This window comes from Alligator mississippiensis, chromosome 5 (genome assembly GCF_030867095.1).
Source record: "Alligator mississippiensis isolate rAllMis1 chromosome 5, rAllMis1, whole genome shotgun sequence".
In the NCBI taxonomy this organism is placed as follows: domain Eukaryota; kingdom Metazoa; phylum Chordata; order Crocodylia; family Alligatoridae; genus Alligator; species Alligator mississippiensis.
Genome location: NC_081828.1, coordinates 160,694,308 through 160,721,288, shown reverse-complemented (window position 1 = coordinate 160,721,288; position 26,981 = coordinate 160,694,308). Strand labels below are relative to the sequence as shown.

The 26,981-nt window shown below is 43.6% G+C and overlaps 1 protein-coding gene across 2 annotated transcripts in view; it reads left to right on the top strand.

Annotated features, from left to right (window-relative positions):
- ABCB5 (ATP binding cassette subfamily B member 5) overlaps window positions 1–26,981 on the top strand; it is a 93,220-nt gene that overhangs the window by 50,282 nt on the left and 15,957 nt on the right. For both annotated transcript variants that reach the window (XM_019498098.2, XM_019498096.2), the window contains 6 exons: window positions 804–923; window positions 1,295–1,372; window positions 7,781–7,864; window positions 9,895–10,098; window positions 11,936–12,036; window positions 14,409–14,549. In XM_019498098.2, coding sequence (XP_019353643.1) covers window positions 804–923; window positions 1,295–1,372; window positions 7,781–7,864; window positions 9,895–10,098; window positions 11,936–12,036; window positions 14,409–14,549 — 728 coding nt within the window. The remainder of the gene's footprint in view (window positions 1–803; window positions 924–1,294; window positions 1,373–7,780; window positions 7,865–9,894; window positions 10,099–11,935; window positions 12,037–14,408; window positions 14,550–26,981) is intronic.

Genomic DNA, 26,981 nt, shown 5'->3' with positions numbered 1-26,981 from the left:
CCTATTAGGGAGTTATGCCCCCTCTGTTGTAAAAGTACTTAGCAGCCAAATGCTGACAAGATATTTTTCTATTCCTGCTAAGTTTGAATTCAGTGCTTTTTCAGCATTTAACAGATAGAGAGTAGGTATAATAATTATTACTGTCTAGAAGTTCAAACACAGGTAAGTGGATAGTAACCAGGCAGCTGAGATACACCACTAGCATTCTCAGTATGGTCCCAAACAAAATAGGCTAAGAAAGAATGCATGAAGGTCCCCAGCAAAGGAAACACTTGTGCATGCACCTAAAATTACACAGGTTTAATTTAAGTGTTTTGTAAGAATTTTAAAAAGAATTTTAATAATTCAGTAAAACAGCTGCCTTTCCTCTCCCACCAACATAATATAGACTGATAATAAATAAATAAAAACTATGAACTATTATAAGATTATAATGATGACATACCATCTTCTACTTTTAACTATTTTTGTTGTTCTAAATGTTCATTTAAATTCAACTAAGTTTTACCAAAGAAGAAGAAAAAATTGAATGAGTATTATTTTTCCCAATTTTTGTATTGTTAAAATTAACAAACTTTATTTCTTTGGGTTTCTTTCCAAATATACTTACCAGTATATTTTTTTTAAGTGCCTGAGTTCCTGTGACTTTCAGTGGGTTAAAATTACTAAAGTGTTTTTGAAAACGTTATGCTTCTTCCTTTATCTTAGAAATATTCATATAAATGTTTTTCTAAGTCTGCGCGTTTGTGTCTGTAGGATGAAGGCAGCTAACCAAACATTCATCTTTTCTTCCATTTCTGCAGATTTTTGAAATAAAAAATGTCAGTACCTCATACAAAGAGCAGATCCAACATGAAGCTAACATTTTGTCCATCATATTTGCTGGGATAGGTGTTGTTTCCTTTCTGACTTATTTCTTTCAGGTAAACTCTCATTTAAAAATGACTGACTTTTTAAATTAATTGTGGGTTTAAGACTGGCAACTGAGGGATCGTGGTATAAATATGGAGGGGAAATTGGCAGCTACATTGTTCATCTCATTATATTGTTTTCTTTTTATTATTATAAACATTTTATTATTATTTATAAATTATTTATTAGTATAAATTAAATTCACATCTAGAGATAAGTGCTATGTTTATCAATGTATTTGATGCATAAATATTAGAATTTCTAGGAAGTTAAAAATGATTTGATCAATGTATTTGATGCATAAATATTAGAATTTCTTGGAAGTTAAAATTGATTTTTTTTAAAAGTCAAAGGTATAAAATAATACTCATTTCTTTTTCAGGGATTCCTTTACGGGAGATCAGGAGAAATCCTAACAATGAGATTAAGGCATATGGCATTTAAAGCCATGCTGCGACAGGTTAGTGTTAGAGATTCATCATTTTCTTACTTCCCCTTGTAAAAATAAATTACAAATAGATCAAACATTTGCCTGGCAGTTATGTTAGAAGGCCACCAAGTCATTTTATACCATTAAATTCACCAAGAGACCGTCATTAAATATGGTGGCAAATCAACCCTGTTCTAACAATTGGAATAGGATTTTGAACGGTTATAAAGTGGCTCATCTGTCCACACAGGCTAGGCCAAGACATGTTAGAACACTGCTGAGCTGCAACTGCAACATATAACCTCAGTATTTTTTTTCAGTGTGGAAGGAATTTAGGATTATCACCTACTTTGGTTTATATTGCGTTAATTTTAAACGAGGCTTTTCGCTGCTCAGATCATACTCCCATTCACCATGTGTACCATGCTCCAACTCATCATTGTTTTTATTTAACTCCTCAGAGACAGTGTGTTCTCATGAATTTTGGTCAATGTCACTGGCCTTCAAAAGCCCCATGGCATGAACTTTAATTTTCTGAACAGTATCATTAAGAGAATCTCCAAGGACGAAGAAGGGGATCTCCAAGGATGCAGGAAGAAACACAAACTAAAAAAAATTTCCCTCACTGGCTTCCAGTAAACTTCCTTCTGCCATGCAGGCAAATAGACATTGCTCCACCTTTCTGACTGATTCCTAGACCTCTACCAGACCGGGCAGGTAAAAGCATGGTGGGATCTGATGTGCAATCTTCACAATTGCACTTCCTCTCATGTCACACATGCATGGCAGGATGTTTGATTGTGGGATCAAGCATCAGATTCCATCACACCTTATTGCCAGCACAGGGGGAGCCCAGGAACATAATCCCAGGCTTCCACTGCACTAGGGTTTCCATATTTCCAGTTCCAAGAAAAAGGACATCTGTCAGAGGCACACCTCACTGGTCACCCACAGCCCCTTGGCTCTGCCAGTGGCCCTCACTCCCAACCTGCATCCCCTCCATCTGTGCTGCTGCCCCTCACTAGCAACCCACAGACCCCTGGCCTGGCTGGTGCCCCTCACTCCTCACCCACAGTCCCTCCCCCACCCCCTGGCTATACTGTTGCCCCTTAGTCCCAACCCGCAGCTCCCCAATCCCTGCTGGTGCCCCTCACTCCTGACCCACAGCTCCCTCCTCCCCCCCCCAGCCCTGCCAGAGGGGGCCCCCAGATGCCCCTGTCCTGACCAGGCCAGACCACGGTAGTTCTGATTCATGTAGGTGGTGGTAGAGCAAGTTCAGACATGGCCTGGGTGGGAGGGATGAGAGGATCCTTGTAGCACCCTCTGCCCTGGGCTGGGACTCTAGCGCCATGCCAGGTGGCCTACCCGGGCCTCCCCTACCCTGGGCAGTATTTCCCGGCCAGCCCAGGCCCACAAGCAAGGGCACCAGCCCCAGTGCTGCCAGTCTGGCCATGGAGTTCCCCATTGCCCTCAAAGGGCTCCCCTTCCCCCTCTCCCCTTTCCCTGCTGAAGGGGCAGGTGCCTGCCCCCCACCCTTCCTTCCCTGCCACAGCCCCAGTGCTCGGACAGTTTCCCCCAGTGCCTTGCACACCCATCCCCTTCACACCCACCCACACACAGACAGTCCCAAGCCGTGGCCCTCCAGCCCCCACCCCCCAGAGACTTATCTGCATCCAGCTGCTGAGGCTGCTCCTACAATCCTGCCTGGCTGTATGCCGGCAACGTGTGTGGACACATGCAGACCCCCACATGTATACACCCACTGCCTCTAATCGCCCTGCCCCTTCCTCTGCCAGTGAAGTGGAGCAAAATTCTAGACATTGTTTCACATTTAAAAAAACTGACAGAGATTGGAAGGCCCAAAAACAGGACATGTCTTGGAAAACCCAGATGGGGGAGCACCTACAAAGGCTAAATATCTAAGTCAGCAGGACCAAACGAACTACACCCAAGAGTGCTAAAAGAACTGGTTGATGTCATCGCACAGCCATTGGTCAAGTTATTTGAAGACTTTTGATGCTTAGGAGAGGTCCCAGAAGACTAGAAAAAAGCCAATGTGGTTCCTATCTTCAAGAAAGTGAGAAGGGAGGACCTGGGAAACTACAGGCCAATCACTTTGATCTAAATCCCACGTAAAATCCTGGAGAGAAAAATCAAAGAAACCATCAAACACAGACTAACTGAAGGCAGTATTCTGAAGGGTCACCAACATGGCTTCATCATGGGCCGGTCGTTCTAGACCAACCTCATTTCCTTCTACAATCAGGTTACTTACCACCTGGATAGAGAGAATGAGGTTGATGTCATATACATGGACTTCAAAAAGGCCTTTAACCTGGTCTCACATGATGTCCTCCTGGTCCAATTGGAAAAATGCAGCCTCAACTACTTCATGGTCCAGTGGCTAGGTAACTGGCTCCTTGGCAGGGCCCAAAGTATTGATGCAACTGGGTCATCATGGTAGAGGGTGACCAGTGGCGTCCCTCAGAGGTCAGTACTTGGACCAGTGCTCTTCAACATGTTCATTAACGATTTGGATTCAGGTATTGCAAGCAATCTGGCAAAGATTGCTGATGACACCAAGCTATGGGGGAGCTTTGTCATGCTCAAAGACAGGCTGGCAATACTGGCCAACCTGGACAGGCTCATGAGGTGGGCAGACCTCAGCCTGATATTGTTTAATACAGAGAAATGTAATGTGCTCCATCTGGAGAGAAATAACCCACAACACACTTATAGGCTTAGCAGTGCTCTGCTTGCCAGCACCACAGCTGAACGAGACCTGGGTGTCATGATTGACAACAAAATGAACATGAGCCACCAATGCTATGCCATAGCTGGCAGAGCTAACCAAGCACTGGCATGCATCTACAAGGCATCTCGAGTAAGACAAAGAATATCATCCTCCCACTTAACTCAGCCTTGGTGAGACTGCAGCTGGAGTACTGTGTCCAGTTTTGGGCATCACACTTCAAGAAGGATGTGGAGAAGCTCAAGAGAGTCCAGAAGAGGGCCACAAGCCTGATTAGAGGCCTAGAGACATGTATGAGGAGAGGGACTTGGGATTGTTCAGCCTGGAGAAGAGAAGACTCAGGGGGGACTTGGCTGCAGCCTATAAGTATATCAGGAGCATACATCATGGTTTTGGGTAGCATCTATTCACCAAGGCCCCCCAGGGGAGGACAAGGAATAATGGGCACAAGCTGATTGAAGATCACTTCAGGCTAGACATAAGGAAAAACTTCTTTATGAGCCAAGTGCCAAGGGTTTGGAACAGGCTCCCCGCAGAAGTGGTACAGTCATCCACCCTAGCGAACTTCAAAAAATGTCTTGATGCCCATTTTGCTGGGATCATTTGATCAGTCTTTCCTGCCCACCTGCAGTGGGGCTGGACCCAGTGATCTGTAAGGTCCCTTCCAGCCCCTAACAACTACGAAACAATGTATGGTAACCCTACCCTGCACCAGCAAGTAGCAAACTCCCACAGCTGGGAGCCCCTTCAGCTGATGAGGCCCCCAGTTGTGGGGGCAGACCATGTGCTCTCCTAGCTGGGAGTCCCATCGGCTGTGGGTTCCCAGCCACAGGGGCACACCCCTGGCCACCCATTCAGTTAATCGCATAATAGGAACCAGCCACAAAGTTGTTATACAATTTTTGTAGAATAACTTTGTGGCTTTTTCCTTATTTTATGATGCCATTAATTGCTTTAATTTTTGGCTAGGTTATCACTTAAGATGTGATTAACTAGTTAATCACATCTTACATTTCACACATGGCAGATATCTTGAATACTAAATAGACAAGGTGGGGCAGAAAGCGCAGCAATGTTTTCTTGATCAGAGCACAAAGAAATTATTACCAGGCAGGCAAGAACAAATAACCCTCTCACTATCTAAGCTAGAGTTACCAATGGCCCCTAATGTCAGGGCTGAATCCTGGTGTCTGTGCCCCATGGAGTTTCTAAATGGGACTTCTGTCCTGATTTTGAAAAATTGGTCACAACTCTGAATGTTCACACAGTGCAAGATAATGCCTTGCTATGTCTGTTGAGGGGACTCAATACAATGATGCTTTTGCCAGCTGGATGTATCCATACTACCAGATCAGAAGGACTATCTCCTGAACCAGAAACAATATAGTACTGATTTTGCTGAGCTACACCTGAACTAATCATTTCTTCCTCTGAGCAGAGATACACAATTAGTATGCCCATAGTGCTATGTGGATGCTAATTAGTCTGCTGACGGAGGTGACTATACTAAATGGGATCAGGAGTACGGTTCTAGTTCTGGAGGTCTATGGAACATCTGGGATTGTTTCCTCGATTTTGCTCCCCCATAAGTTGGCTTATTTCATTCTAATTTTGTTGTTTCTGGAAGCCAGTAGCCTGGAGCAGGCACCAGTAAGAGCACAGAATGATCCTGAATGCTTCTACAGACTTTGACTTTTTCAGGTCTCTAATAAGATCCACAGTTAATATGGTTGTACCATTCATGCCCAATTCTATATGTAAAGATATGTAACATTGTCATTGGACATTCATAAATTTAACTGCCTCTATCAGTACAGCATACATGGGACCATACAGAAGCTAGAAAGGAAAATTACTAAGAGAAAAGCATGGTGGCTGGTTATTTTACCTGCACTGTCTGCACCTGTTTCACAAGAGAGCTGAATTTATCTGTTTACCTAGATTTTTTTTATAAAATATGGGAAAGTTTTTTATTACAGTAAATGTTTGTTTTATCAGCAGTCTTGTTTTGTTTCTGTAATGCTGTTCACCTCTGCATATGTAGAGTAAGTTTTATATTTCCAGTATCTCTTATATCTTGGCCAGATTTTACAAGATTTTGTTTCCAGCACTTAGCAGCTATAACTATGCCTGCCAAGAGCAAATGATTAATCACATCTCTGAAGTAACTTAAAGGCTGTTGATCAAGTAATAATTTCAAGAAGCAAAACTTAAGGGCAAAATAGCTGTTGAGTCTTCTAGGTGGCAGGGAAGATGTATTTTGTTACCTTTGGATGCCAGAAATGTCTGAATGTTAGGTCCTCTTGGGTGTCGAACAGAACTTTCTATGGGCCTTGTCGCTTTGCTGCTTCTGCAGATCTCACTGTACTTGTTTAACTGGTTTGGCTGTTCCTGTTCCTTCCTTGATTTCTGTTCAGGGAGCCTCATGTGGTTCTGGTGCTTTCCTGTGTGCAGGTGCTCCAGGCACACAGCCTCTGCTGAGGCACTATAGGAATAGCTGCTTGGAACTTCCCAGGGTGCACTGCAGGCCTCTATTAGACTCAGAATGGTGATCACCACATTTATCCATGTTGTAGAAAAATCCTCCTACGGTGGTTGTAACCAAACCAGATAATAGCATCACAAACTTGTTACAGAAATACATCTGTGCTCATACTGGTGGCTGGGTCTAAGGCTTACTTTCCATTTAAGACTTACCTTCTATCCATATGGTCTGATTCTCATCCTGTTGAAATTAATAGAAACATTCAACTTGCCTTAGGATTAGGCCCATACTTCCTAAAAACAGAAAAGAAAATCAAGATTCTGATCCCTGAGATACTTTTAGCATTATTTAAAAGAAAGTGTTTTAAAATCAAAATTAAAACCATTTCATAAAATTATGTTAGTCTTTCAGACTATATTTAAAGCAGCCATACAATAGTGACAGAATGAAAGTGCCCAAGTCAAGTCCAATATCTGCCTCCAAGTAGTCTTCCCATGGATAGAGAAGTTGACATTGAAATATATTTGAATATTTAACACTTTTATGCCTCAACTTCACTCGTTAGCTAAAATAAATCAAGTTCTACAGCTAGCTTATCTTAGCCCCAGGCCTGAAATCAGAAATTATACTGATGCTGACAACCCACCTAGTGTCTCTTTGTAACCCCTAATTGATCTTCATTTGATCAGTATCTAAAAGTCAATCTGATATATAGGACCACCCAGGGGCCCCCACATTAGCATGACATCCACTCTATAAAGGCTAATTGTTGACCTCCTTTGCCTACACACTGCAGGTTGCTGGGCATAATAAGATTTATAGGGGAGGCCCCTGAGTTTGCAGGGGGAGAGAATAGACTTAGACTATAGAACTGCAAGAAAATAAAAAATCTAGTCTATCTTTGCTGAGAATGCAAAGGGCCAACGTTTAAAGAATCCCTAAAACGCCACGTGGGGATGTTTGTGTACGTCTGAATACACAAAATATCATGGGACAGATATTTAGAAGGTATAAATCAGCATAGCTTTATTGTAGTCAGTGAGGCTACAGTGAATTAGGATCTGTACACGATGTGTAAATCAGGTAATTGTTTGCACAAATTAGTTTTCAAGTGTAAGTGGCCATAATAAGTGGAAATGGCTTTTGTGAACGAATACCTTTGGCCTTTTGTCATGTGGTGTTTTTTCAATCTGTTTTATAGGACATCTCTTGGTTTGATGATAAAAAAAATAGCACTGGAGCTTTGACAACAAGACTGGCCACAGAAGCAGCACAAGTTCAAATGGTATGTATGAGTCTAATTTTGTATCTATGTAACTATAATTAGATGCGTTTCAGTCTGTGTGGTTGCTGGTAACACATGACAGCCTATAAAGTTGGAAGACCAGTACTTCTCTCTAGGTAGTGAAAATGAACAGAAAGAAGGCAGATTTAGGGAGAGGTGGTAAAGTTATTCGAAAGGGTTGAAGAAAGGGGTATTTAAATAAGGAGAGACAATATTAGAGCAAAGAGAAAAAAAAAACAGGAAAATAAACTGAGCTAAATGTAGGAAACACAGGGAAGGTTTAGAGTAAGGGTGAATGAAGAAAGGAAAATCCAATATTTAAAAATGGACCTGAACTAAAGATATTGTCTCTGGATCTGGATTTGAACCTTTCTAAAGTTCAACTGCGTTTAGATCCAAGGTAATGGTTTAATCCACCAAGGGGTGCAGCTTCAAGTTCAGAGCAGAATAGAAGTGTTTACATTTCAGGTTTCAGATTAAACATCTCTAAAAGGAACAAAAGATTAAAGTTAAGCATGGGACAGAATGAATGCAAAGTTAATACTGCTATAGATATCTTGTAGAGATTCTGTGTAGAATGTAGTAAAATCTTTTTCAGAAAATAGCAAAATCACAAAAAATGCTTTTCCAATGAACTAAAACCATTCTCAAGTTCAGAGTTTAGTTTTGGTCAAAAAGGGGGGAAATTATGAGAGAGTCAGAAAATCTTATTTTTAAATGGATCATTTGAATCATTTTAAGTAAATATTTCAATTTTAGTTTCAAAACATCATTTTCATTTCAAAATTGAACTGGGCTTTGAAAGAACTATGTTATTTTGGGTTGAATTACATGTTGGTTTGCTCTGCAATCCCTCTCCCTCAAAATCATTTGTTTATATATTTCAGTGTGTATAGTAGAAAAAACCAAGAATTTCCATTTCAGGTCAGTCCTAACTGATTTTTGGCTGGTTGGCGGTTTGTCCAGCAAAGCCAAAATTTGCTTAGCCCTAACTCTCAATTTCAGTTAACGTTTTAACTCAAATAGTAAAACAGTGTGGTCAGCTATTTTTAAGAGTGGTTTACAGAATGGAAGAAAAAAAATGGAATACTTCAAAGTTCCTTTAAGAGTATAAAAAAAAGAGTATGAATATCATGACCACTGTGAATTCAACAACTTACATCCCATTGGTCCTTTCTTGATCTCCATAGGTATTGATCTACTCAATTCACGATTTTTGCAGAAACCACAAAAAAGGCAGTTTCCATGATCACTATGAAAACTGGTGTTCCCTGCAACTTTGCATGGAATCACTAGAAAAAAAGAAAGCTTACTAAAAATAAAATTTCAGCTCCTCTGTGGGATCTAGTGGCTGCTGCAGCCCAGCCATGCAGCCCACCTAGCGGATGGGAGGAAGCCGCTGACACAAAGGGTAGCAGTCAAGATGATAGCTGCCCTCTTCTCCCTCCACCACTGATTGGCTGAAAAGGCTGCCTTTTGTGCAGGTTCACCCCTCTCCGCCAATCAGCGGCAAGGGCCAGGGCCACATGAAGGGCAGCCCTCTCCACCAGTCAGAGTCAATGGGAGGGGCCATGTGAAAGGCAGCCCTCTCAGCCAATCAGCGCTGACAGGCAGGGCCACTGAGGCCCATCAGCCAGTCAGTGGTGGGGGAAGGTGGGGACTCACCCTGAAAAGACCAAGACAGTAGCCCTGAACACCAAGTGGCTCGCGATTTTTATTTCCCCTCCACACACTTTAAGTAGATACCTACTTATAGGTGAATAAAATTAGCAAGTCATTCTTTGTGGGGCTGCCTACAGTTAGGAAATATAAATGCAAATAGATAATGAGGCTGTTAAAATAGTGCTGTGAAGTTTCTGGATTGCACAATCCATTTCTGCCAGGAGAGTTGCAGCCAGAGTAAGAGACTTCTCTGAAATGTTCTTGGAATTTTACTGTTCCTCCCAGAAGTGCTTGCTATTATGCAGGTAGAATGAGACTATTTAAGACTCATTAGTAGATAATAGTGTTCATATTTTACCTGATTACAGGCAGTAGGCTCAAGACTTGGTGTAATAGCACAAAACATTTCCACCATGGGATTGTCCATCATCATTTCTTTTATATATGGATGGGAGATGACTCTGCTGATCCTAGTGATTGCTCCCGTGCTTACAGTAACTGGAATGCTGGAAGTTTCTGCACTGACTGGATTCGCCAACCGAGACAAAAAAGAAATGCAAAGAGCTGGGAAGGTAAAATGAGTCTTTTCCATAGCCTAACAGAACAAAGAGGGACTGGGAACTTTCACTTCTCTTCTGGCCTGTAGTGTGACCCACTCAGGGGGTATTTTCAACATACAACCAGTCCTCTTCATCTTTACACCAGTGATTCTAGTGCAGGGCTGGCCTGTGACTGGGACTTCTAGCTGCCACCACAATGCAGTAATAATACAATAATAAAAATTACTCCAAACTTTATACTGTAGAATGTTTAGCATCCTACCTAGACTGTATATTTTTCTTAAAGAAAAATATGCTAAGATTCAAAATTCAGATCAACAAGAATTCAGTCATCTATACCAGGGTTTAACAGAGAGCCTGGGGATCCCTGTTCCTTTAAGATAAAAGCAGCCCAGCCAGGGAGCAGTGCAGGCTAGTCAGGGTGCAACACCTGCCAGTTCCTGGGGCAACAGGGCAAATGAGACAATTAAGCACCTGTAGGAAGCCTGCAAACCAGAAATGAGCAGGGCCCTGAGAGCATATAAGCCTGGGGTTTAGGCTGGCAAAACAGTCTAGTCCTGTCAGCAGAAGGGTTAGGAGCTCCTGCCAGGAGAGCTACCCAAGAACGCTAGACTGTCTTCTTTGCTGCCTGCAGGAACAGTGAAGCTCAGGGAGCTCACAAGGAGCCCAGGCTGGGAGGTATGCCAGTGCAAGGGGTAGGGGCTTGAATGACTACTGAGTCCAGAGTGGGCAGAGGCTGAGACCACAGAGCCAGACTTATGTAGATTAAAAGGAAAGAGTCTGAAGAGGCTAAAGCCCCAACAGAGGGAACAACATTATGGTAACACCCATGAGGCTTGGGGTGCGGTGTAGGGAAGGATTGGAGGCACACAATTAGCCTTTAAGGCTGTAGGTGCCCTGAAGGGCACAGTTGACCAGAGAGGCCCAGCAAGGGGCCAGGGTGCAGTAGAGGTCAGCGGGGTCCAGTTGGACAGAGGTCATGTAAAGGCTCGTGGGCAACCTCCCTAATATTATTATTATTTTTCTATCAAGACACAAAGGGTGAGAATGGAAGGCACCTTAGGGGCAGAGTGAGATATGGTTATGAAGCCACAAGGGTGTGTCACAGCTGCCCCTGGAAACCCAATATGCTACACAGAGGTGCTCAACCCGACCTATTGACCCCTGGTGCCATGTCATTTGGCCCATGGGGCTCCTCCTGGATCTATGGGGAGTCCTCAGGCCTTAGCGCTGTGCACTAGGCTGGTGTGCAGGATAGCACAGGACCCTCAAAGCCTGATCATGGTGTACGGGACCAGACAAAGTCAGTATAAGCCCCTGAAGTCCGATCCCAGTGTACAGGACTGGGCAGAGACAGTACAGGGCCCCCAGGGTCCAATTCTAGTGTGTGGGGTCTAATCCAACTTGCAGACTGGCCCCATGACCCTCATCTGGCTGAGGGGCCAAAAGATTGAGCGCTGTTCTTCTATAGAATCCCAGGACTTGGGCCAAATATTACCACAGACAGTCCAGTAAATTTATGCCTAGCTTTGCATTTTTTTATTTTTTTTTTGGTGTATATCTACAATATTGAACATTTGAAATGCATTTTTTTAAAGACTGTGTTTCTTTCTGTGATTAAACCTTTGGTGGGGGGGGGGGGGAGAGAGAGAGAGAGAGAGAGAGAGAGAGAGAGAGAGAACAGGCCATTTGTTTTTCCACTTAAAATATTAGAGTCATGTAATAGCCATAACATTTCTTGTTGAGAAAATATTTACTGACATACAGGCTATGTTGAAAAGGGCCAGTGAGAGTAATAACTTTTTCATCTCATTTTATCAAATTGTTTGTTTTTCCTATTTAAATAAAGGTAGCAATAGAAGCTGTGGAGAACATTCGAACAGTTGCTTCATTAACTAGAGAGCGTGCTTTTGAAAAAATGTATGAAGAAAATATGCAGAAGCCATATAGGTAAGAAGCAATATCAATAGATATTTCATATTCAAGTAGGAAATCCCAGTAATTATCAGGTATATTGAAACCAAATGCAATGTCTCTATCCATTGCAACTGTTCTTCTCATTTCTATTTTAATTTTATTTTAAATGCTAATAAATAAAGTACACAAAGAAATAAAGGCTAATGAAGAGCCATATTAACATGTTAGGACAAACATATTGTTAAGAAGAGAAAGTTCTGGTGAAAAGCGAAAAGCAACAGAAGAATTAGAGAGGGTACAGAGAAAGGGCAACAAGAGTGATTAGCGGTATGGGGGCTTCCATATAAAGAGAAACCTGAAAAGGCTAGGCCTATTCAGTTTAGAAAAGAGACACTTGAGGGGGAACATGATAAGGGTTTACAAAATACTAAGTGGTAAAAAAAAAAAAAAGTGCATAGGGATTTATTATTTACTCTCTCACACAATATAAGAATTGGGGGTCATAAAATAAAACTAATAGGTAGTAAGTTTAAAACTAACAAAAGGAAGTTCTTTTTCATACAACATGTAATTAAAATGTAGGCCTCATTGCCACAAGATGTTGCAGAAACTCACAGTTTAACCAGATTCAAAAAGGGACTGGACAAATTTTTGGAGAAAAGATGCATCAGTAGGTACTGAGCATGCAAGGTAGCGGTACAGCCTCTGAATCAGAATTTATTAGACCAGGGATGCTCAACCTCTGACCCACAGGCCTGATGTGGCCCACAAAGCCATCACATCTGACAAATTCCCAAACTCCAAGCCCCACATTCCTGGATGGAGCTAGGTCTTGATCCCTTCTCGCTGTGAGTCCAGGATGGGCCCAGTCCATGCCCCCTTCCCTCTCTGAAGCTGGGCTACAGCCCCTTTTACCGTATGGGGCCAGATTGGGGCCAGGCCTTTCCCCTTTTTCCCCTGCGGGGCCAAGTTATGCCCCCTTTTTCTTGGGGGCTGAGCCAAGCCCCCTTCCCCTGCAGGGCTGGGTCACGTTCCTTCCTCTGTCGCCCTGTCACAGGGCCAGGTTGCCCCCTATTCCTCCTGCATGGCCAATTGGTGGCCACCATGCCAGCCTGGGTACCGGATCAGAATGGCCCTCGGTCCCACAGTCAGACCAGGCACCACCCATCTGGCCTGCTGAGGAAAAATGTGGAGCACCACTGTCTTAGACCTTGAATGCTGGAGGCTGCAGGTTGTAAAAATCCCTGGTCAGATACAGTTCACTCTCCCTTTCAGCATCCACTCTCTGCCATTAGGTGACAAAGGATACTAGGCAAGATCTACTCCAGTAAATGGTAGTTCTCAGATTCTTATGTTTTTATATGTATATAGATTTTGACTGCCCAAGATAATCTTGGTAATACATAAGACATAAATCATTATATTTTAGTTTCTTATTCTAAACAAATTACAATCTTTTCCATGAACATAATTTTCCATGAACTCTCTGGAAGGATGTCAGGAGACTGAGGTAGATAAAACTAAAAAAAAGGCCTACATAAAAAGTTGAACATCCAATATATTTTTGCAGTTCTAAGCACCAGTCCTGCAAACATTTATGCTCATGACGTCAAGTTCTGCCAGTTGCATTGGACTATCGGGACTGTCTTGGCACACTCCCTTTTGAGTAGAAATGGCATGATAACATCCCACTCCACTATATCTTATTTGTTCCAAAAAAGAGTAGACAAAAACTCAACCATACAAATCAACAAGTTTCCCTCTAATTGTAAAGCTCAGACCAAGCACCTCCTAGCCAACTCAGAAAATCAAAGCCTAACATTGCTTGTATGGGTATATATCTGGAGTCAGGAATATTTAAAATTAATTTATCTTTATGATTTGCACAGACAAAAGGCAGAGGTAGTGCTCCTAGGTAGATATCATATATAGCCCTGCTTTCTGGATCACATTTGGAGGGCCCTTATTTTCACTGATCCAAAATAGCTTTCTCTGTCACAGTTTGTTGCTGCCTGATTTTGTTCCTGTGAATAATAGTTCTGGGTTCATGCATGCAGGAGCAGGCCTGTAGCTATGTGTATATAAGATATTTATTTTTCCCCAGGCTGTTTATCCAGTTTACCTGTAACTGGACCCAGAGTCCTACTACAGTTCCACCAGTGCAGCATTACAGAGATTTTAGTAAAGGCAAGACCCAGGAATTCTTACCAGTTTTACACATGATGGACATTTGCTATATCTACCACCTATCACCTTCAGTCCCTGCAACACACCTGAATTACACATACGAACAAACTGTACTAGCTGCAGCAAATAAGAAAACTGGTCTTTCTGAACAGAAAGAATGTACCCTAATTTTTTTTCCAATTGGTTCATGGTTTCTGTACAAATGTTGTATGTTGCAGAAATGCTCAAAAGAAAGCTCAGATCTACGGTTCCTGTTACGCATTCAGCCAGGCTTTTCTGTATTTCACCTATGCTGCAGGCTTTCGATTTGGGGCATATTTAATTACAGCTGGAAGAATGACCCCTGAGGGCGTTTTCGTGTGAGTACTGCAAATTAATAAACATTAAGTATGTGCAGATTTACACTTCCCCTTAGTTCCCCAAGGATTTCCTCATCTCACAACCTTGTCACAAAGATAAATTATCATCAGATTAAAATGAAGTAGGGTTTATTTTATGTATTTATTCTGTGAGTACAACTAGAGACCCTATTGCAGCACTATAGCATTGCTAGCTGTATAATGGCCTAGAGCTTTGGAGAAAAACTGTGTTATTTTTAGTATATTTGGCAACAGAGAATTGGTCTCAAGTCCACCCCTCCCCCCCCCCCCCTCCCCCCCGGTATTTACTTGCATGACAAACAGAAGCCCTGAGTCGCATTAAAATCAATGAAGGTCTGCACAAAGATCATGATTGTACTGGAGAGTTGAGGCCCTTGGAAGTTAAGACTGCCTATGTCAGCTCAGTGAATAAGTAGAATTTTGATGATGGAAAGGAGGTCTGTTTTCTTTGAGGTTCTGTTCTTGGCCAAAAATTCTGAAGTTGTAGGATATAAAAAAGCACATTATGGGCAGGGATGCCAACTGTCAGTAAAAAAAAATCAGCTAAAATGGTTCTCAGTGAAGTCCATTTAAAAAAAAAAACTTTAGCTCTCAGTAAAAACAGTAAGCAGCTGCGGAGTGATGGAAGCTTTGATAGACAGGACAGAGCAGTGCCACCTGGTGTCTGAGTGGGAGTGCAGCACTCTGTTCTCTCAGCCATGTGCTGCTGTGTCCCAGGCTGCCTATAATGCTGCTGGGTCACAGGTAGGCTTCTTTGGGGTTCTGGGACAGGATAGGATGGAACAGGAGGGAAGTGGGGCCAACAGGAGTAACCTTTTTAACTTCTTTATGACTGATGTTAAACCCCTAAATTTGAACCCAAGCCTTCTAACTGGGGCCTGGCAGCAGGACAGGGCTGGAAGAACAATTGTATTTACATTATGTATAACATATATCAGTAAAAACATGTGTCAGTAATAAAGTTTGGCTATCAGTAAAAAGCTTGCAGATTGTCAATAAAAAAAAAAAAGATCTTAGGTTGGCAACTCTGACTAGGGAACAAATCCTGCTGTGCTATAGAGGGTGAATTCAACATGACTGCATAAGCAAGGGGAAGGAGGAGAGCAGGATATGAGGTTGCATTCTTGTGGCACAGGGTTCATTTGTTAGTAAATCCATGCACACCAGGGCATCTGTGGGGCAGAGCAGCTACGAGGCAGAGAGAAACTGCTACCAGGATCAATTTGTCCCTCCCCATCAACAGAGGGATCACAGAAACTCCTGCAACACCATGACAGAAGGGAATTTCTCCATTCATGCATATCTGGGACAGACTAGTATTCAGGCTGTGCATAGTACACATGATGCAACAAACAAATCATGTTCTTAAGGATTTTGAATTGGGGTCCAGATTTATTAAAGCCATTTTAAAAAAGGTTTCTCAGTTCACATCAGCATTTATTTCACCTGCCTTACACATTCACTGCTAGCTAACAGTTCTCCTTTTGCCACTTCATTTTTTGTGGTGTTGGATAGTAAAATGTAGAAATGTTTATCTGGCCCACAAAAAGCTTGGGCACATTCTTCTTTTGGAGCCAAAGCCTTTCAGCTGATGACACATTTTTGGAGCCTGCCTAAATCTGGTGTCATACTGTTGGCAACAGTTTTTATTTACTCTCACTATGCCTAATCATATATGCTAATAATATATGGGGAGTTATTGGCAATCTAGGTGAGCGAGATCTGCTTGGCAGATGCTCAAGAATTGAAAATAGTCACTTGAGAGAAGGAAGGCAGAAAGAAGTTCCCTATAGTTAAGACAGTTAAGTATTAAGCATGAAGGTTCAAGACAAAGGTGTGGTTTTAGAGAGTCCTCTCAGTTTGGCTACTCAAGAAACCAAGTTATATTGGTGGACAGAGCACAATATGTAGGCACCAGGAAAGTGAGAGCATAGTGAGCAAAGATCCACTGCTGAACACATGACCATTAAAATTAAGGCATACTGAGCTCATGTAGATAGGCAAGAGTTTGCTGAATTTAATGTTAGAAGGTTTTAAAATCAGAATGCAGCTCCAAGGTCTCTTATAAAGAACTTTCTTTTATCTTTGGAAACAATGCAGACAGGTTGAGGCATATGCTGATATTAGCCAGTCTAGCTATTTAGGGCACTGAATTTACTTAAGTTTTGTCCCAACATTTTATTATAGATCCCAATATATATCCAGCTTTAAGATTTCCTTATAAAATTCACTGTGATTTGATTTTAATTAAACTAAGCCATATCACATTTTAGACAGCAAAGATATTCTGTAACGTGTTTGTACATCATCAGCAAATCCTAATAAGCACTCCAATATCACATTAGCAGGTGGAGTGCTCCAATAATTAAAAGCCATCATATCTCTCCAGTAACTGCAGGAGTCATTAATGACACTGACACAGTAAGTGTTTCCAGAAGATAGCTGTCTGCCACAATAGCCATGAGAATTACATGTCAAATCAGTCCCATTAACAGGAGGCTCAGCAGGTGATAGACAAATCTATGAGAGGCATGTCCACAAATTTGTAAGAGAAAAGTGAAGCTTCTTGCCACCATATTTTTAGTGTTTACATTGTAACAGAGTATTTACATAGCATTACCATAGTGTTTACAGAAAAACACTTGATTATGATGAAGGGGAGGTTGTGGTAAAGAAGAAGCATCCTAAAGCTGCAAACATTTAAATTCCATCAACAACAGGATTGTTTTAGGAGCTTTTTGAAACCTTACAAGATATTTAAGCAGTTGAGAAATGAGAGGATGCATATTAAATATAGACTTTTGACAACTTTTTATGCTTGCTCTCACTCGAGGCAAGTAAAGATGTGAAGTCATCTTGAGGAGGCAGGTAAAAGTCAAGGATAAGAAGCAAAACACAATAATAAATTTTTACCTTGAAAGACCCATTACTGGGGTGTCCTAAAATGTAATCTTAGGACTGATGCTGCTCTATAGAATTGTAAGTAATATTGAGAAGTGAAAAAATGACATGACATGAAGAAAAAGAGCAACTCCAGTGGGACTTGACTTCAGAAAGAGAGTTAACTTCAGAGAACATCCATCTTTATGTGCATTCTTTGATGTTTTTGTGCTTTCCTCTGAGGGCCTTGGGTCTGGCCACTTCTGGAGACACAACACTGGACTAGATCAAGCACTAATTTGATCTAGTATAAGTGATAACATCTTATTAAATCTCACAATCACTGAAAATCTTCCTTGCATACTTTAAAGAAAAGATGCTGTACAATAAGTCTCCCCTCCTACAAGCTGATTTTTTTAAAGAGTTTTAAATAATCTGACCAAAGGAATTGCTTAGCTGAGAGCAGCATTGTCAGATGATGTTACCTAGAGAAGGAAATACATGCAATATAAGGAAACATATGTAATATAAGGTGAATTTTAAGTAAGGTACAACCCCTCCTCAACAACCTGCTCCAAGATATAGACATACTCTCTTGTTCCAATCTGCATAACATGTAATAAATTAGGTCTACCTGGATGGTACATACTGTCACAATTGTAGGAGTGGCAAGTTGTCTCTATGTAAAAAGCATAACACTTTATGAAACATTGTCATCTTTCATGGGACTGACTTTTAGCAATGTCACAGTATAGTAGACAATGAGGGGTTGGAGAAAGAATAATAAAAGCAAGAACAAGTATATACAGAAAAGAGCCTGCCAATAGGTGATCAATGATGATTTTTTTCAATATTGGATGAGATGCACTTTGGGGAAGCTGGTAGAAACCCAGATACAACATTTTTGGCAGCTAAAATCTTTCCACCAAAGGCTAGTATCAACACAAAATACTTATAACTCCAGTTCAACAGGGATTCACAACCAGCACAACCCCGGTGCTTGCTGGTACTTTGAAACTGACCTAAAGGAGAGCCTATAAAAGCTGGAAACCTGCTCAAGCTGAACATTTTCTATTGTCCCAATGTGCCATATGGGGAATTATATATATTCAATCTGTATAAACTGGAAACTAACGTAGAAATAGAAAGGTAACTTGGGTCCATTTGTAGAATCACCTTGTATATCAAGGAAAGCAATTATACATGCACACAGTCTGAGCAGGGAGAACAAGGGCTGTGCTGGGATGCTGAGAGAAAAACAGAAGTCATGGAGCAGAGCAACTAGGACACAGCAGAGACCACGAGCAGACAGAACGAGAAGAGGGAGAGAGGAAGCTGCCCCTATAAAACTGAAAACTGTTTCAGATAGAACTTTTCTCTACTCCCAATCATTTTAGATAGGTTTCACTGTAGGTAAGTGAACTCAATATTCTGGTTTAGCGCATCTCTTTGACAGCATTTGTACAGCAGGGTACATAGGGAACAAAGCTGGACTGCCTTCACCCAATTCCTGTGGGAAGACAGGAGGGCACAACACCTCTCTGCTTTCATCATACTGTTCAGATACATTTGTTGCCAACTTCCATCATGCTAAAGTGTAATAGTAAAATAAGTCTAGCTACCCCTCTGGGAGAGGACCTGGCAGTTCTTAACATTGTTTTTATAGTCTACTTTAAAATAAAGTCTGCTCTACTGAACTTTCTTTTAAAATAATGTTGATGGCATTTAAAAAAATATATTTTAACTACCAGGAGATCTGATGGGAACATTTTTGCTGAAATATGCTGTTTGGTCAAATTATATTAGTTTTCATTAAACTTTCATCTGGAAGATTTGGGGTCTAAGAGAAAACATGATGCTTTAGCTATGTAGTTAGGACACTAGCCAGGGGAAATGTGAGAATCAGGCTGAATCACACACATATCATAAAAATGTAGGGTTGGAAGGGACCTCCAGAAGTCATCTACTCCACCTCTGCAGCTAGGGACAGGCATTCAAAAAGCCAGAGCGTGAATTGATTCAATCTTTGCAGCTTAGAATAACCTGCCTAGATTGAACCAATTTGCAAGTAAATAGACATTTCACTTTTAACTCAGGAAATGTAGGCACATGCCTGCAGTGGCCCAGGCCAGAAGCCGGGGGGCACTTGAGCATCCATCAGCTGCAGGGAAGCTGTGCTGGGTGGGGTGGCCAGCCCTGGCGGTAGCCTCAAGTGACCTGGCCAGCGAGGAGATTTAATGCCCCCCTTCCCTGTCCCACTGGCAGGGACCTGTGCTAGAGTCTGCCTAGTGCTCCCCCTCATTGCTGCATTAGTGGGGTGGGGGCATGGCCAGACACTGGCCAGCATGTCCCCCTGAGGCAAAGGGGGCAGGGAGGGGGTTTTTTGCCCTCTCTGCCCCCAAGGGACTGAAGCCAAGGTCTGCCAGCTCTGACTGTCACCTCTGCCAATTGCTCCCTGTGTGGGGCTAGCAGCTGAATTAGCTCCTTCGCTGCCTCCTCTGTCAGACACTGGAGGGAGGAGGGAAGTAACCCCCCTCCCTGTCTCCTTTGCCTAAGAGGACTATGCCCGTCAGCCTGTGGCCATGCCCCCACCCCTGCCACTGGAGCAGCAAGGGGAGAGTGACCTTCACAGGGCAGAAGCCCCAGTTATGGTTTTCCAGGAGCACAAACCTCTTCCTGGTGGGGGGCAGCACTGCAGGCAGGAGCGTGGTGGGCAGAGCTGCTGCAGACTGCACAGGGAGGGTGATGGCAGTGCTAAGGAGGGCTTGGGGGGCTATGGCCACCCCTCTAAGTCCCAGTTCTGCTGCTCGCTCTGTGCAGTCTGCGGCAGCTCTGCCCACCCTGCTTCTGCCTGCAGCACAGTCCCCTTGCCAGGAAGAGTCTTGCACTCCTGGGAAGCCATGACAGGGGTTGCTGCCCCATGAGAGCTGCTCCTCCCTCACCACTCCAGCAGCGGGGGCAGGGGTGTGGCCAGAGGCAGGCTGACATAGGACCCTTAGACAAAGGAGGCAGGAAGGGGAGGTTATGACCCCCCTCCCTCCAGCATCTGGCATAGGGTGGCCATTCGTCTGGTTTTATAGAGGACAGTCTGGTTTTCTGGTCCTCTCTCCTGTATGGGATGCCTTTATGTCCTCTATTTTTCAGCACTCGGCAGCCTCCTCCCTCCCCCTCCGCTGCCAACACCGCTGTGGCTGCCTGTGGGAGCTCCCCACTCACAACCGCCACTGCCGCCTGCGGGAGCTTGTCGTGCCTGCCCCCACCTCCTGCCTCGAGAGACTGGGGGGGCACTGTTCTCTATTCTTGAGGTACCTCGATGGTCACCCTAGTCTGGCAGAGGGTGCAGGGAAAGAGCTTATTCTGCCTCTTGCCCCACGCAGGGAGTGATTGGCAGAGGTGACGGGCAGGGCTAGCAGACCCCAGCTGCATTCCCACAGGAGTGGAGGGGGGAGTAAACCCCCTCCCTGCCCCCTTTGCCTCAGGGAGCCATGCTGATCGGCATCTGGCCACGCTCCTGTCCCTGCTGCTGCAGCAGCCAGGGGAGAGCACCAGGCAGACCTTGGCTTGGGTCCGTCCCAGTGGGACATGGAGGGTGGAATTAAACCTCCTCCCTGGCCAGCTCACTTGAAGTTACTGCCGGGGCTGGTCCCATCCCCGTCACTGGGGCAGCAAGCAGAGAAATGCCTGGCAAGGGCTTCTGCACCCCTCTCATACCCCACTGGGGTCCGTGATGGTGTGACAGGAGAAGGAGGGGGAATTAAACCTCGTCCCTGCCCCCTTCACCTTAAGGGGGTGGGCATCTACCCATGCCCCCACCCCTGCTCTAGCTAAGAAGCAGAGGGGTGAGGCCTGCCCTGCTCCTCAAAAGCAGAGAGTACAGCCCAGCCCAGCCCAGGGCTGCAGAACATGCCAGGATGATGGGGGACTCTGGTTTAACTTAAACCAGGAAGGGGTCTAGGACAGAAGTTTCATAAACTGGTTTGAGCTCAATCAATTAAGTCCAATGCTACTTTCAACCAGGTTTATATCAAACTGGTTTTGGCCATTTTGAAATGGGTTTATGTGCACTGAATTTATGTTCTGTTACAGGTTTAAACCAGTTTTTGATCACTTAAACAGATTTGTGTGTAACTTCTGTCCTTAGCCTAGAGGTCATCTGAGGCAGGATCATCCCTATCCAAATATCCTATATAAATCCATTGTTTGACCTATTAGCAAAACTAAAGTCACTTTGACACATCCATAAGACATAACACCCTAATTTGCCACAGGTAAAACAGAGGGACCTAGTTCTGTCTTATCTGGAGTGATCTGGGATGAAGAACTCTGCTCTGAATCAGGAATTTGTTTTCCAAGCCCATGTCCTAGCCACCCCTCTATAGACAGACTAGCACAGACGCTTCTAAGAAAGATTTAGATTTTAGACCCAGATAGTGGGGGGAAAAAACACATTTGGAAACAAGAATTAAGGTGTAAAAAAATGGAATTGTCATCCTCCAGAAAGATCTAGAAGCCAGTTCCTCAGAGGTTGTACTTGGCTCATTCAGCGTGTCCTCTTCCTTATTTTTATTTACTAATTTTACATTAATACAGGAAAAGTTGTGTGTTAAATACTTGTACGCTGACAGGTGGCAGACTTCACAGATAAGCTCCTTTGAAAGAGATAAAGTATTGGTACACAGTCAAAAACCATGCTTGAGAGATCAAGTACTGGTGAACTGCTCTGTTTGTCTCTGTGCCTGTCTTTGTACTGCTTGCACTCCCCCATACCTACATGTAACCTGACCTAGATTGCGCGTGATAATCCTTATGAAGCAAGACTGTGTTTGTCTGCTTTATGTAAGAGTTGTATTATGCAGGTCTGTTCTTTAACTTACAGGAAAATCAAAGTGCCACATCATGAAAATCAGAGCTGACAAAGGTTTTTGTTAGGGTTAAACATAATCTTTGCTATCAGATTAAGATTCTAATGGCTCTGAGTGAACATAAAAAAAATGCAAGAGGAATAGTCCACACATTTTAAACAGTAGGAGGCCTGAGGTTTTTTTATATGCAACTTGAGGAAGTTCAACAAGTCTTGATTTTCAGATAGTACATGCTTAGCTGCTATACTTAGTTTCCAAGTACTGATTTCTATTATAAACTGAGCATTATGACCAAATTATAACTAATAAAATCAAAGGCTCAAGGTCCTTCTTCATAAGTCTATTACATGATACTTTTCACTTAAAGAAAGTGTGTTAAGGTGATATTAAATGACTAATCATTATTTATTCTGTACAACATAAGGTGCAGCAATCACCTTTAAAATAAGTGCTTAAACCTGATCATATATAAAAAACAATCAAACATATATTCAAATACTCTTTAAAAATGTGCATTATTACATATAATTCAGAATCTTTTCAGTTCTGTTATGTGGTTTACTTCTACAAATTAAAATGTCCTCTTGCAAATGCTACCAGCAGAGTCAATTCTGTATATGTGGATGCATAAAATAATATTTTTACTGACGAGATACTTTGTACTCCTGCTTTACCTGTGGCAGATTAGGGTGTTGTGTTTTGTGTTGAGTCTGGGTTGATTGTGTAGTTTTGCTAGGAGGTTGGACAATGAATTTGTATAGGATGATTTGGATAGAGATGATCCTGCCTCTGGGAGGGGGTTGGACTAGATGACCTCTAGAAGTGACTTCCTACCTTATTTCTCTATGATTTTTATAAAAAATCAGAAATATTATCCATAATTCTTCAGTTGATAGTGTTCAAAAGTATACTAGATGCTTCAGAACGAGATGCTAAACACTGCTAAATAATCAAGTCCTGTCTCTATCTCAAACATAATAGAACTCCTTTCACTAACTGATTTTGCTTCATCTTCAAATTTAATTATGATTTAATTTTTATCCTATTACTTGAGTTGGAAGGCTGTTGCAGAATCTTACTGCTCAGATAGAAACCTTCTTTAAATTTCCAGTTTAAATGTATCCATTTATACCCTTTGTTCTTGTGGCAGCTGCTGCACAATCATATTGGTAATACCTCCAGCCTAATAGATTTATTAAAATTCTTAATATCTAATGTATGCTCTTCTGTGCCAGTTCTGTCATAATTCTGGGACAGAGCCAATCCAGCCTTGAGTACATTCAGTTCTTTGAGTTTTGTTTCTGCATCAAGTGTGAACATTTCCATTTCTATACTCTCATTCCAACTTTCGCTCCTCCCTTTGCCCCAATGTTCAACATCACTGTCTTTATTGAAAACCTAGGTCAAGTTTTTGTGCCATTTCTAAATTATCTTTGATCACCCTATCCTCCCTGGGCAGCAGCCTAACTTCTTCCATGTAATCTCTCTATATGGCTGAAGAACCTCTCACTATTTCTCAGGCCAGAAGTCAGGTGGCACTCAAGCACAGCTCTCTGGCATGGAGCCAGCATGGGCTCTGTGTTCACTTCTTCTTCCTGCTGCCCCCAAGTTCTCTGTGATTTGCAGTCCAGATTCACAGTAGCTGGATTCTGCAGGGTTGCTTATCACTTCCTTTTCCTGCTTCTAGGTGACTCTGGGATTTGTAGTCCACAGTCACAGCCAGTAGTAAGTTTTTAGCAGGACAGGGCAGTTCTGTATTTGGGGAAAGGGAAGTTTAACCACCCCTCCCTGGCCCCAGGACCCAGCTGGGGTTTGCCTGGGGTGGCAGTCCCTGCCTCTTCCCCCACAACCTTTCTCTGCTGAAGCAGACCGCACAGCACAGCCCAGAGCTGGAAAGCAGACAGATGCTGGGGGGCTAATTTAACTTGAACCAGGAAGGGATCTGGGACAGAAGTTTCATAAACCAGTTTGACCAAAATCAGTTAAGTCTGATACCACATTCAACCAGGTTTATCTTAAACCAGTTTCAGCCATTTTGAAAGTGGTTTATGTGCACTGAACTTCTGTTCTATTAGAGGTTTAAACCAGTTTCTTATTACTTAAACCAGTTTATGTGCAACTTCTGTCCCTAGTGTTAGTGCTTCATTTAGGGATTTTTCAACATGGTCAAAGCCAGTGTTTTGGGCTGATATTTACAGGTCACTGCATAGATTAAACATTTTGTTTCCAAATCAATTGTTTGGTCATTCTTATAGATGTTATTTAGCAGTGATGCAAGTATGCTTCCTTGCATTGCTGGTTCAGCTCCATCTGTTGCTTCCATCTGTTGCCTTATAGTCCTGTTGCCTTCATCTGCTTTTCTTCCCATCCAGTTTGACAAATAAAAAAGTATATTTTTGAGCAGGGTTCATTATCAGCTCTGTAAGGTGTAGATCTTTTGTCATTTCTAGAGTCTTTTGGAGGAATCATTGGTAGGTAACCATATCATAGACAGCTGTTAGGTTGACAAACACAACTCGTGATTTGGCCTCCTTCAAAACCATCCTCAATATGTTGACTTAGATTAAGCAGCTGGTTTATTGTTGATTTTCCAGGGTGAAAGCTGCCCTGTTCAGGGATTAGGTGTTTACCCGCATCTGGGGCAAGTCACTTCAGTATCAGTCGTTTGTAGAATTTGTACACGTGGCATAACAGAGATAAGTCTGAAGCTCTTTCAAACAGATGGATCTTTCCCTGGCTTTAGAAGTGCCACTACCTGAGCATGTTGCCATATCTTTGGAATGTTTTGACTGACTGTGCATGAGTTGTATAGGCAGAGGAGCCATTCTCAAGTCTGGGGTCCAAATTGCTTGATTTGTTTGATAAGTATGTTGTCAAGGTCAGCTGCTTTCCCAGTCTTCAGTGTGTTACTACCAGTATTCAGCTCCATCATTAAAGGGCATTTAAACCCAGGTCTCTGGAGTACTTGTACCTTTCCAGTCATAGGGTTTTTGTGTTTGCTTGTTTGCTTTTGCTTTGGGGGCCTTTTCCATTGAGAAGCATCTGGTGAGCAATTTGGTTAGTAGTCACATTATGATGTTGATCTACCTTTCATGGCTTGTTGCCTAGTTTATATATTGTCAGCCAGGCCTTTTTACTATTTCACATCATATCAGTTGACTCAATCAGGGTCTCCTAGGATTTCCTGCACTCTTTTGTGATGACCAGGGATCTGGGTTTTCAGTTTCCCATAGAAAAACAGAAAAAATGACAGATTTCCCATTTTGATCAGAGAAAATATGGATTTTCCCTTTTAAAAGAGAGATCCATGGATTTCCCCATTTTGCAAAGAGCTCTGCAGGTGGGCAGAGTTCCAGCCTACAAGAGCTGTTTGCCAAAGGCACGGGAAACCCCCAACACTGCCCGGAGGGGGAGAGAGAGGGAGAAGGGTGGGGCCTGACATTCACACTTACTGGAGGCTGCTTCAGGCTCACTCTTCTTGCTGGAGGTAAGTGGGGCTTGGGGTTTGCAGGGCTGGGCTGGGGGGAGGGGTGGGAATCTGGCTAGGGGCTGAAGGAGCAGGGAGGTTTGCAGCCAGCTGGACACTCAGGCAGGGAGGGGGTTCGCAGCCTTCCCACTCCCAGCCGGAGTTCTCGGCCAGCTGCAAACACCCGCTGCTCCTGGCTGGTTGCAAGTCTCCCCACTCCCTCAGCCCCCAGCCATCTTGGGCATTCCTGGCTGTGCACTCTGGCCAGGAGGGGAGGGTTTGCAGCTGACCGGGAGCAGTGGGGATTTGCAGCTGGCCGAGCACTCTGGTTGGGAGTGGGCACACTGCAAACCCCCTCCCAGCCGGAGTGCCTGGCTGGGTGCAAACCTCCCCATTCCCACAGCCCCCAACCAGCTTGGGAACTCCAGTGGAGTGGCATTCCAGGGAGGTTTGCAGTCTCCCCACTTCCTCAGCCCTGAGCTAGCTTGGGCACTCCCAAGCCGGGCATTACATCTGGGAGAGGGGTTGCAGCCTGCCCGCTCCCAGCTGGAGTGCTCAGCTGGCTGCAAATCCACACTGCTCCCAGCCAGCTGCAAACCCCCTGCCCCCCTCCTGGCCAGAGGGCCTGGCTGGGGAGTGCCCAAGCTCACTGGGGACTGAGGGAACGGGGAGCTGCGCAGCTGGCTGGGCACTCCAACCAGGTGGAGCTGCAGGGAGGGGGGGTTATAGCCTCCCCCACTCCCTCAGCCCCTAGCCAGCTTGGGAACTCTGGTCAGGAGGGGGAGTTTGCAGCCGGCCAGGCACTTCTGCCAGGAGCAGGGAGACTGCAGCCCCCCTTCCCACTCCCCTGGCTGGAGTGCCTGGCCAGATGCAAACCCTGGGTCACAAACACTGTGCTTCCCACCCTGCTGCCCTCCCCCAGGCCTTATGGAGTACAGTGTGTGTGCCTGGCACAGCAGGACACAGTGGTGCCACACATGAAAGCTGCCTGCCACTGCAAGCTCTGCGCTACCCTGGCCACACTTCCTCTGTGTGCACAGGGATAGTGAACACCTGCCCTGCCCTCACCCCCCACACAGATCTGGGGGGCGTAAGTCTCCCCTGACCCCCAGGAGTGCACGCTGTCACTGGGAGATGGCCCGGCCCCACCCAAGCCTGCAACAGGCAGCAGTGTGGGGCGATGCAGCTCATGCTCCTACTATA